Genomic DNA, 12,671 nt, shown 5'->3' on the forward strand with positions numbered 1-12,671 from the left:
TTGCTTGACCATGATGTATCAGGTTTTCATATTATAATTATTGTTTTACTTCCTGTTCAATCACGCGACCAATGTTTGGATTTTGGGATGACTTGAGAAATGAAAATGGTATGTATTGTGATTAAACTTTGTTATAGGCCCAGTGCAAAATTTGCATCATTTTGTGAAACTGAGTTGCTTGCCTGACTTCCAAGTTAGTCCCAAGGCCGGGATAATGTTTTGCAATGGATTGTAAAGTGAAAGTAGATCTAGAGATGTTTTATATTTCTTCTTAAAATGTTCCAGTATAGGATATACAAAACCGAAAGCTTCTCTACCTCATCTTTGGCAAGCCTTTAAATTTGGTTAATACATGGTATTCTCTCCTCTCCATCTCCTCTAGATAGAATAATCTAACTGTGTCTCGGGACAGGCCCTCACCACAGTTAGAATGCCTCCCATAAACCCGTAATGTAGCAGAAAATTGCAGAATGGCTCCGAAACGATTTTGGAGAAAATTAATGAAGTTGCATTGAAAATAACAGTCATATTAATCATAAGAAACCTTTTTGAGACTGTAAATACCTATCATCTAAAAATTTAATCCATATAATGGAAGAATTCAACACTTTTTCACCAAATTTACACACCATGTTGACATTCGGAACTCTCGGGATTTTTCATAGTAAATGCACTGAGTTAGAGTTATCTCTCGTGTTTTCTTTGCTACATAGACAATACACGGAACGCATTCTATCGTTAAACCAGGTCCGTAGGACATTTATCATTTTAACGATAGAACATTCTATCTACATCTCCTCTTTCGCCAGATGTTCGTTGGGCTCCCCCAAAGTTGTTTCCTTTGTGTGTTCTACTGGAGTGCCTGTCCAGTGATTGAACTAATCCTGGCTTTCATAATTTAAGGCCAAGGCGATAATAATGAAAATTGAGGCAGGCTTGCAGAATCATTTTATTTTATATTTTTTATTTCTTCCATTGTACAGATTTTCTTGTTGACCTGATCAAGTGGTGCAGATTTATCTATTATGCCAAAATAAAAGTCATAAGCAGAGGTCCATTTAAATATATGTATCTCCTACTACACATCCTCGCCCATTTTTTATAACCAAAGAGTCAATGGTGGGGAGGGGATGTTACTTTTTTACAAGTTATATTTTACTGTTAATTTAGTATGACAATGTTCATTGAAAGGCCAGTTGCCCTCTTCCCACTTTTTGTCAAAGTATAGTGAAATTCTCCCATGTTAACTAATTTTCCCTCATTTTATGAAAGAGTTGGGACATTAAATCTCAGCCATCAGTCTGTCAAAATAAATTCAACCTTAATCATTACTTTTGAATGAGTAAAGTCAAGGATTTCATACTGTATTTCACATATGCATTATCTATGACAAAACCTTTCCAAATGAACCATGATTTTTGACCCTGTGACCTTTAACTTGAATTTTGACAGATTTATTAAAAATTTTTTTACATTTCTAATAACTTTTAAATGAGAGAAGAAAAGGGTTTCATTTTTCACATGAGCATAACCTGTGACCTTCCCAAATGTCTAATAATTTTTCACACTGTGACCTTGACATTGAGGTTTGACCTATCTTGTAAAAATTTTGAACATTGGTAATAATTTTCCTATTTTTTATAACTTTCATATTTGTCATGTGCATAACCTGTGAGAAGATCTTTCCAAATATACTATAATTTTTTAGCCAAAGACCATGACCTTGATTTTGACCTACTTTTCAAAATTTCTTTTTGTCACAAAGACTTAAACCTTGTTCAAAACTTTTGAATGACTAAGGATAGCCTTTCTTATTTTAAATGTGCATTACCTGTGACAAGTTCTTTCCAATTGTACCATGACTTTGGCCCCAAGACCTTGGCCTTGAAGTTTGTCCTTCTTTTCAAATATTCTAACATTGGTTTTAACTTTTGAATGCAACAAGACCATCCTGGAATGTACATTGACCTTAAAATTTCACTTTTCAAAAAACGTATCATTGTAATACTAATAGTTTTTGATTAAAAGAGGATTGAGCTTTCATATTTCACATGACATCACCTGTGACAACATCTTTCAAGGAGTACAATCATTTTTGACCTAATGCCATTGACCTTGAAGTTTGACCTCCTTTTCAAGACAAATGAAATTTAGTTGTAGCTTTTGCACCTGAAGAGACAGAACTTTTAAATTTTTACATGTGCAAGCATTACCTTGACAAGGCCATTTCCAATATATGATGAATTTTTTACATCATGACCCAGAATGTTGACCTACTTTTCAAAAAATTAGTTATGGCCTGTTATATTCTTTCTCAGGTGCATTACTTGTGTCAGGACATTTACAAAATCCTTAACTTAACCTTGCCAGTTATCATTGATTACTTCTTGTTCTTAAATTACTGCAGATCTTCTTTAGCAAACCAATGGATCAGCCTTTTTAGAAGACTTGAAACAAATTGTATGTGGCCACATTTCTATGGCACTTTTTAATTTTTGTAGAACATGGCACATTTATTATTTCTGCAATTTAATGATTGTTTTCCTGGTCATTTCAGATCACAGTTCTGCTCACTATTGCCCTTGTTGGGTTTGTAAATTGTGAAGATATTAAGCATGTCCACCTAGTATTCATGAATCACTTAGGTATGTATATATATATATATATATATATATATATATATATATATATATATATATATATATATATATATATATATATATATATATATATATATATATATATATATATATATACACACATCAGTGGATATTTCATTGGCCAGTATTTTGAGAGAGACAAATTCTATTTTAACCATAAATATTTTGTACATCTAACATACATTTTTTTTACATTTCTTTAAATGCACTAAATGAAACTTTGAATTTTCAAATGAAAGAAAGCAGTAGTTAATTAAAGCTGATTATTAAATTATTCCTTGTACCTCATGGTATATACAAATTAACCTTACAATGACCACAAATACCATACATTTGACATTGCAGATGTAGGATATGATGGCTTGCTTCCAGAGGAACTTGGATTTATTAACAATGTTTTAAACAAGTACTTTATGGAGTACTTCCCTCGCTCCATCAACACCTCAGCCACACTGAGAGAACTGGGTTTCTATGAGAAACAAATCTATACAACCCACCCATGGCTTGTCAGGCTGTACTTACACTGTCCCCCAAATCTTGTTCTCTCAGGGATTAAACTACAGGTAAGTTCTCTTAGTGTCTGGGAATTCATGTCATTAAATTCCTAGTAGCAGAAATGTTCTAGTAGATATTAATGCTGGGTTGCCAGAAAAGCCACAATCCCAGTCTTAGCATTGTTTATTGGTCACATTTTTAGCTTACCTGAGCCGAATGCTCAAATGAGCTTTTCTAATCAAAATTTGTCTATTGTTTGTCGGCATTTTCGTAAACCTCTCACATTTTTAGCTCCCTCAACAAAGTTGGGGGGAGCTTATTGATACCGTTGGCATCTACATCAGCATCCCAGGTTAAAGTTTTTGGATCAGTTTTCTTTTCAAGTACTTCTATGCCCTACATTAATCAGATATGCATGGAAAATTCTTCTAGTGTGTTTCATTGTACCAGTCAGGGTTTCAGATGCTGCAATTTCAGCGAAAGAATGACCAGTTAATGTTTTTGGAGCAGGTCTAAGTTTTTAGTGTAGATTAAAGTTTTTGGAGCAGGTTCATTCTTAAGTAACTATAAGTCCTATGTTGACCAAACTTGCATGGATGATACATCTAAGGATGCACACTACTAGGCTTGCTTCGGATACTATCTGACCTGCACTTTCAGGATGAGTGACCAGGTTAATGTTTTTGGAGCAGTTTTTTTCTAAAGTGACTATTTGCCATACCTTGACCAAAATTTCGTGGATGATACAACTAATTCTGATGAATAACATATTATAAAATTAATAATTACCATGCAGTGCCCTAATGAGACAGAGAAGGCAGAGTTTATAGCAGCAGCCAGACGAGGAGACATCACATGGCACGCTGGTCCCATGAATATGTATATGGAGACTATGGACCCACTGATGGTGAGATTTGGTGTACAGCTTAGCATAGACTTAGACAAGGAGCTGGGAATCAAGAGAAAACACCGAACACTCAGTCAGAGAGATGTACCAGGTGAGGCTGTTCAGATGTGAAGCTAGTCTCACTACTCAATCATTTACTGAATATCCATTGATTTGAAAGAGATTGTTTTAAACAATGGATTTTAACTTGATTACCCCATTCCTACATTTCCATGTCAGGATGTGTTTGAATAAGGCAGTTAATCATTGTTCTTTATAAGACATGAAATCACTATTTCAGAGTTTAAAAAAAAAAAGATTGGAAAGCCTATTAGATTAAACAGCTTTTAATTACATGCAATTTTGATAAAGTTCTCTTTACTTTTATTTTTGTTTGCAGCTATGACCCAAGCAGTATTGCCAATCTTGACAGATTTAGGTGTAGAAGCCATAAGTGTTGGGGTGAATACTGTAACAGCCCCTCCCGCAGTTCCTCCCATCTTTAACTGGCAGTTTAAAAACAGCTCTGTAATTGGAATCTGGCACCCAGGTAATTCAGCACAGAGCTGTAATAACTGTACATTAATTGTATGATATAATTCAATATTACCACATAGCCTAGTCAGTAGTTAAAGTCTTTCAAAATACTGTAAACCAATTATTATTTGCTTCATCTTTTATTTGTGATTCGTCCGTTTGAAATCAATCCACAACAATTAATTTTTGCAACTGAGGAAACATTTTCTCTAAATACAAAGCAAAATAAATGATTCGCAGCAATTAATATTCGTGAGTTAGAGTAGGTCGTGAAACTTGCGTATATTTCTCGCACGCAAATAATAGTTGGTTTACAGTAATACAGTAAGAAATACAAATACAAAAAGTGCTACTATCTCTCTATTAGTCCAGATTTGCTGAAACATATGAATAACTTTAGATTGCTATTTCAGGGGGTTACCCAGACAACCCAGGCCCTGTGCCGTCAAAGCCTTATGGTCTTTCTAGAAGGGACTGTGCCACATTCCCAGGGTTTGATCATGCTCTCTGCTTTGCATTCAGAACAGATAATTCTGGACCACCAATGGATTACAAAGTTAGCATTTTTCTTGAGAGTCAGATTTAAGTGTTTTTTTTTTTTAATTTTGTTGGAAATTTAAGTGGTTTCATTTTCAGATTATTTGATTATGGGGAAGCATTTTTGATCAGAATAATTGGTGATCAGTTCTAGCAGCCAACAATTACCAGAAAAAAAAGAAGAGTATGTGACATCTGACCTTTCTGATACTGATCTAACACTGCTTATTGTGATATTGTAGGAGGTCCTTGACACTGCTTATTGTGATATTGTAGGAGGTGCTTGACTCTGCTTATTGTGATATTGTAGGAGGTACTTGACACTGCTTATTGTGATATTGTAGGAGGTACTTGACACTGCTTATTGTGATATTGTAGGAGGTGCTTGACACTGCTTATTATGATATTGTAGGAGGTACTTGACTCTGCTTATTGTGATATTGTAGGAGGTACTTGACACTGCTTATTGTGATATTGTAGGAGGTACTTGACACTACTTTTTGTGATATTGTAGGAGGTACTTGACTATTATGAAATTGTCAGATCCCAGTTCCCAGGAGCTGATGTCCAGTCTTCATCTCTGGAGAACTTTGTACAAGCAGTACAGCCATATAAGTCCAAGCTGCCTGTCATCACTAAAGAGTTTGGGGATACATGGATCCAGGGGTCAGCTTCAGATCCTCGTAAAGTTGCCGAGATGAGGGCAGTATTTAGAGCCAGAAGCACATGTCTACAAACTGAATCAGGTTTGCTTCTTGAACTGAATATGCCATGGTGATATAAGATATGATGCAAAAGCTTTTAGGTGTTTCTTTTTCACTTGCGTTTGAAATTTTTACATTTCTCTTCACAGTTTGCTCATTGTCAGATCCCAGATTTTACAATGCCAGTGTTTTCTTCTTAAAACATGGAGAACACACATGGGGATTAAGTAGTGTGTTTGACAGTCATCATTGGACTAATGAGGAATTCTACCCAATCATGAATAATCTATGTAAGTAAAATTGGCTTATTCAGTAGAAATATATGAAGTACTTACCTTAAATACATTCATTAACAACGAACATGCAAAATGTCTTTATTATACTCTTATTAAATTATATGGGATCATCTATGGGAAGATGTATTTACACACCCCCAACTTTATATTAAATAGCCTTCGGATTTATGAATGGCACCTTGTCTTGGCAAGAGCAGAGAAATTTTACAAACCTTGGACTGGATGCTCTTGGAAATCACACATTGTCCTCAAAGATTGTCCAGCAACTAAATCAGATCCAGGCCAAGAGACCAGATATGTCAGGTCAGAAGAAGCACAGTTACAGCATGACATAAAACTCAGATATGTCAGTCTGAAACATACACATTATCAGCATGACATAAAGCTCACTATGTCAAGTCATTAACAGCATGACATAAAACTCACTATGTCAAGTCAGAATCAAACACATTAACATAGTGACTTGAAACTTGGATATGTCAAGTCCTTTCAAACACATCAACAGCACAACATAAAACTCAGATATGTCAGGTCAGAAACACACACATTGACAGCATGACATTTAACAAAAATATGTCAATTCATTGCAAACATGTTAACAACATGACATAAAATTCAGACATGTCAATATTAGAACAAAAATGTTAATGGCATAACATAAAACTCAGGTATGTCAAGTCCGAACAGACATTAAAAGCATGATGTAAAACTTAGAAATGTCATGTTAAAACAAACATGTTAACAGCATGACCTAAAACTTAGATATGTCATGTTAAAACAAACATGTTAACAGCATGACCTAAAACTTAGAAATGTCATTTAAGAGGGCTGGGTGGTTGTGGCCATTTTCAGACTATATTGATCTCCTTTAGAAGAAGAGCTCCATATAAAGATAAACAAAAATGATCAAATTTTAAAACTAAAATTTATGAAATTTTTGTTTGCCAAATGATAGTTGACAGCTTAAGATATCATATCTAAAAAATTAAGTTATATATGATGGTTAATTTGTTGACCCCCCAGCCTCCTTAAAACAAACTCATTAACAGCATGACATTAAACTCATTTGTCAGATCAAAACAAACATCTTAACCAGTTAACAGGACAGCATGAAACTTAAGTATATCAGGTCAGAAAGTGTAGCATAAAAAAAAAAAAAAATATCTGTCCCATTTGGTTATTTTTAAGAACATGATCTGTTGTCAAATTATATAATGATTCTGTACATTTTGAAAAAAAAAATAGTAGACATAAATGCTTGAAATAGAAGCAGCTATATTTCTAAATTCCACAAAATTCACTATATACGGTAGTTTTATAAAGATATATCTAGCAGGAATATAATTGAAAATACATCGCAAAGTTTCCTTAACTTGCAAATATTGTATTTATGCTACAGTTTCAGATATAAAAGAGCAATTTTGTATTTAATTACCAGTACATTGAAGAAATTAGGTATTGTTGTATATTTTTTTTAAGATTTGGTGTTTCCATCAGGTGATGAAATTCACTTATTCCTGTTGAATGATATTTACAGAATACGTCAACATTGGCGCGTCCTTGGAGGTACAGAAATGTTCTAATGGATTTGAATTTGGATTTGATAGTCAGGGTTCTCTCATACATATGAAAGATCCTGCCAGTCAGGTGAGACTTTGTTTTAAACCCATCAAGTGTGTAAGTGATCCCATGATGCAAGTGCAAGTTATAGAAAAATGTTTACCGGGTAAACATTGTTTATGCTTTAAATGTAAGCTTTTAAATTCACATTCCTATTTGCCATTTGATGCTTAGAGGAGAGTACTAGAATGGTTTTTTTTTTTAAGGCTGTATGGGCAGATAGCACCCACCCATTAGGAAAGTTTGTGTACCAGACTTTGAATCAGTCGGACTTTGATTACTTCAATGAAAACTATCCCTACTCTCCTCGATTTCAATTAGGAATTGGAAAACCAAACATATCAGAATCTAATGCCACTAGTGGATACTGGAGTGTAACCATGGAAGATTTGTTTAAGAGTAAAGGTAAAAAAGATATATATATATTAGGGATGTCAATTTTGTTAATAATTCATATTCGAATATTCAATGAAAGTATTCGAATATATTCGATAAAATAAATAAAATTTGTTTTATTTTAAATATGCATCACCCTACTCTCATGAAGGGTTTAGCATAGGTGTACTTATATTGGAAGTAAAATTGTATGAAAACTTTTGTAGGTGTACAATAAGAAATTCCATTTGATATTTGTCAATGCTTGAAATTAATAACTGATTTAAATGTAGAAAAGAGTCATTTTAACAAACAAAACCTGCGTATTTATAGTAGCTTCAACTGAGGAACCAGTCGTCTTACCAAAGGCAAGATAGTCGTTACAGTATACTGTTTAGAATTCAATACTTGTAATAAATTACAATTATCTGCCTAATAAGAGATATCATAATAATCTTTGATACAATGTTTTTTTAAAATATGAACAAATATTTCCATAGACAATTTTCATAGATAATTAACTAATTTCCCGATAATGAATAAAAAATTCAGGATTATGTACAACCTGAGATAATCAAGTAATTTACACATTTATTCTGAAATTGAGCCCCTTACATTAATTACAGACTAATTCTATCAGACATTCATTCAATGATCAATTAAATTCATTTTGATAAGTATACTCTTCACGTCTTTTAGACATTCTAAGAAGGATTTCCTTTTGTTGTTCTCGATTCTAGATCCAATCGTATCTAACTAATAAAACTATGAAAGTAATTTTTGTATTATACATAAAGCATTATTGTATAATTCTTTAACACCTTACTCAAAACAAAATAATTTAGTAAATCTATAAGATTAGAAAGTGGTGAAAGAAATCAGGCGAAATCGAATTGATCGCTAGTAAATTAAACAGGGATAATTCCAGCACTGTTCTAATCAAAATTTATTTAATCACAGTACTTCTTTTTATGAAATCTGAAAAACACCGAATTTTCGAATCTTAAATTCATATTCGAATATCAACTCATCGAATGAATATTCCAATGTTCGAATATTCGTTGCCATCCCTAATATATATATATATTGGTATTTTTTTTTTGAAACTAAAAAGTATTCCATATTGAAAAAAGATCTGAATTTATCTATGTGTACCAATATGGCTGTTTTACAGAGGGTTGCAGTTTTATTGTACATCTTCAAATGACTGATGTTATGAGTATGTCTAAGTATGGTGCTCCGACTGTGATCTATATTAAGTATACAGGGGTTGCTGCATCCAAACAATTATCAAGTAAGTAGATGTACTGAAAACTAGCATAGATATAACAACATGAAGTTATGCATACAATGGCCTCAATTTTTTTTTAATGTATCCATACATCATGGTCTACATGTTTGTCAGATAAAATGAGGACTAAATGCTATATTTAGGGTTGAAAAGTGTTTTAGTATTAGAGCACTGCAATCAAGTATGGGTGTCCTGTAGTAAGGCCTAAGAAAAAAATGTTTGTTTACAGTTACCAGACCAACCCAATTTTTTTGCACAGACCCAATAATTTTTTTTTTTTTGGTAAAATCCAGAAAATGCATATATGTCTATACTTCCTCCTTCAAATGTGATGGTTCAGAGGTCCTAAAGTCATTTTTAAGTAGCAATTTTTATAGCTGTCGAGTACATTGTAAAACAGAAGATATTTTATGGCTAGAAGAAGTTTTAACTGTCTTAAAGGACCCTCTATATACCAGTGCAAATTGTTTTTAGACTTGAGAAAATTCAGTTGTATAAAGGTGTAACTGAGCTTATCTATTGAATTTTCAACATAAGGTACCTGGCATTTATCCCTAGGAAAATGTTCAAAGAACGAAAGTATCAATAATCAGAAATCACTGTTGCTTACTTCAGTGGCAAATACATGTAAATAAGGAGTTAAGAATACTTGAATTGTGTACAAATTGAGCAATACAAGGTAGATTTCAATTTATTTGAATTTAGTTCTAAGGGCAGATCACTCAACTGCAGATAAAAACCCACACAGAATTAGAACTCTGTAGTGTGCAGTGTATAGAGGGTTCTTGAAAATTCTATTTCAAAGCTAATGCTTTTATATTAAAAAAATTAACTAAAAAAATACAAACAAAATATTTTCTACTGGCCCTATTTTAAAATTGGTATGTAAAAGTAAACAAACATATTTTGTTCATAGGCCTTATCACTGAGGCTGTCAACACTTTATATATAAGCAATAATTACAAGCTCCTTGTGTTTTTAAGAGGTGGATAATGCCTTGGAAAGGGGACCCTTATAGATCTTACAATCTCAGTCAAAGGTCAACATCAAATCTAAAGATTATTTTTTGATTAACACCAAAGCTTCAAGACTATTGATATGATTATTGCTGATGCATTCATAAACTTTGTATACTAGTATATGTACATAAGGTATAAACTTTGTATACTAATATATGTACATAAGGTATAAACTTTGTACATAAGGTATAAACTTTGTATACTAGTACATGTATATGTACACTAAGTTGAAAGAGGAAGATGCTGGTATATTTTGTATTCATGAAAATGTCAAGATTAGAATGGTATATTTTCATATGAATTTATTTACACACTTCTTTGTGGTACAAAAGGTTGAGCACTGGACGTCTATTTCAACATGTACTACACATTAAAAGATATCTCTATAGATTCCGAGTCCAACTGCTCAAAGTCAAGGTAAAAAAGGTCAGTGCATTGTTCTAGCTAGGTAATTATAAGATTTTGAAATGTTTTATACATGGTTTAATTATCCTTGTTATGTTCTAGGTATTGATGTTGAGGTCCAGTGGTTCCAGAAGCCTCCGACACGGATGCCTGAGTCCATTTATTTTATGTTCCGACCAATCAGTTATCCAAAACTGTCCTGGAAAATTCATAAAGTAGGACAGTTTATTGATCCACTGAACGTCATTCTGAATGGAAGCCAAATTCTACATGGTGAGTTTTCTAGACAGTCTAGGCTTAGTTAGAGAAATGATGGGTTGAAAATTAAAATTTCATAAATCCCATATCCTAATTAAGATTTTTATGAATGCTGTCTTTAATATGAGATGAAAGATTTAAAGTTTACATATTTAAAATGTAATCCTTAATTACAGAAATACTGTTAAAAAAATATAAATTTCAAAGTTTTTAGTGGTTGAAATTATTATCTCCTTGCAGCTGTAGACAAGGGTGTATATTATACAGACAGCAGGAACTCTGGCTTCTCCATCGAGTCACCAGATGTCGCTGTTGTCAATGTACTGACACCTGGTAGCAAGCCAAGTGTCATACCTGTACCATTAAAACCAATCAAAGCTGTAGATGGAGTGGCTTTCAACTTGTTCAATAATGTCTGGGATGTGAACTTCATCTTCTGGTATCCATTTGAAAAACGAGATAAGGACCAAAAGTTCCGTTTTAAACTCAATATATCCCCGTCTTAATTTCTGTTGCCACGGTATTCTGGAATCTGTGATATTTATGTTTTACATTCCCATTGATTATATATAACTACAGTATAGAAATAATATCAGTGTTAAAGCAAGTTGCCTCAATTAAATTTTAATGATTCTATATTTGTATAATATATATTAATGTGATTTTCATCTTGTTGATTAATTTTCAGATTTCTTTGATTAGTGCATTAATAGCAACAACAAAAAGAAAACTGAAAAGATAGATAGTTAGCATGTACATGTATATCGTTTGCATTAAGACTGTGTTCATTTGACTCATGAATTAGTTATTTTCACTATTGTGGTTAGTTACCGGACCTTAGGAGTATGTTGATTGTTCATTGATGGCTGATCTCTTTATTAAACAACAAGTGATTTGTATATCTTTCTTATGTTTGAATTCTGTTCATAAGTTTTTCATATATTTCATATACAAATATGTGTTATTCATGCATATAGTGTTGATTTAAATCATTGATTGATTATCCTTCATACCTTTGTAATGATTTTGTGTTTATACACTAGCTCCTTTACATATTGAAATTGTCTCTTTGACAAAACCATCATGTACTTACTAGGAAATAGGATAGATATAAAGGTACTTTTTTTTCATCAAATATCACCAGTTACTTTTAACTTTTAACTGTTGTAACTCAATACTTGTAATATTCACATGGAAATTGGAGTGTGTTAATTTTGTTCGTGTTTTTATTGTGCAAATATCCGACACATAGTAAGCATGTGTTCAGAGCTGAAATCCTATTCCTACAAAATTAATAAAAATTTTAAGTTATAAATACATATTTTCATAATAAATGAATCTGTGAATCCACGTTGAATGTGTTGATGTTATTTAATGAGCTAATGTTTACATCACCCCACCCCACCCCCACTTTTTTTTTTTCTAAAGATTAACGAAATCATTTTTATTAAAAAACAACTTAATGAAAATAATTTTGATGAAAAAAAAATCTAAGAAAAGGTACACTTTCAAATAACAATATATCATATATAGAAAATGATTTTTTTTTTTCTGGCATCATTTAATCATGCCATTAGGATGTTCATAA

General features: G+C 32.5%; 1 protein-coding gene across 1 annotated transcript; it reads left to right on the forward strand.

Moving 5' to 3' along the window:
• Positions 1-54: 54 nt before the first annotated feature.
• Positions 55-12,434, forward strand: LOC133197658 (uncharacterized). Its single transcript, XM_061333783.1, has 14 exons — positions 55-108; positions 2,558-2,645; positions 3,006-3,223; positions 3,952-4,153; positions 4,442-4,591; positions 4,992-5,134; positions 5,630-5,861; positions 5,969-6,109; positions 6,272-6,418; positions 7,653-7,762; positions 7,942-8,140; positions 9,285-9,404; positions 10,928-11,098; positions 11,324-12,434. Exons 1-14 carry the CDS (start codon positions 100-102, stop codon positions 11,587-11,589), a joined length of 2,196 nt encoding a protein of 731 aa, XP_061189767.1. The 5' UTR covers positions 55-99; the 3' UTR covers positions 11,590-12,434.
• The last annotated feature ends 237 nt before the right edge of the window (positions 12,435-12,671 follow it).

The sequence above is a fragment of the Saccostrea echinata genome, unplaced genomic scaffold (genome assembly GCF_033153115.1).
Source record: "Saccostrea echinata isolate AGI-Se365-2 ecotype Australia unplaced genomic scaffold, CSIRO_AGI_Sech_v1 ptg000030l, whole genome shotgun sequence".
In the NCBI taxonomy this organism is placed as follows: domain Eukaryota; kingdom Metazoa; phylum Mollusca; class Bivalvia; order Ostreida; family Ostreidae; genus Saccostrea; species Saccostrea echinata.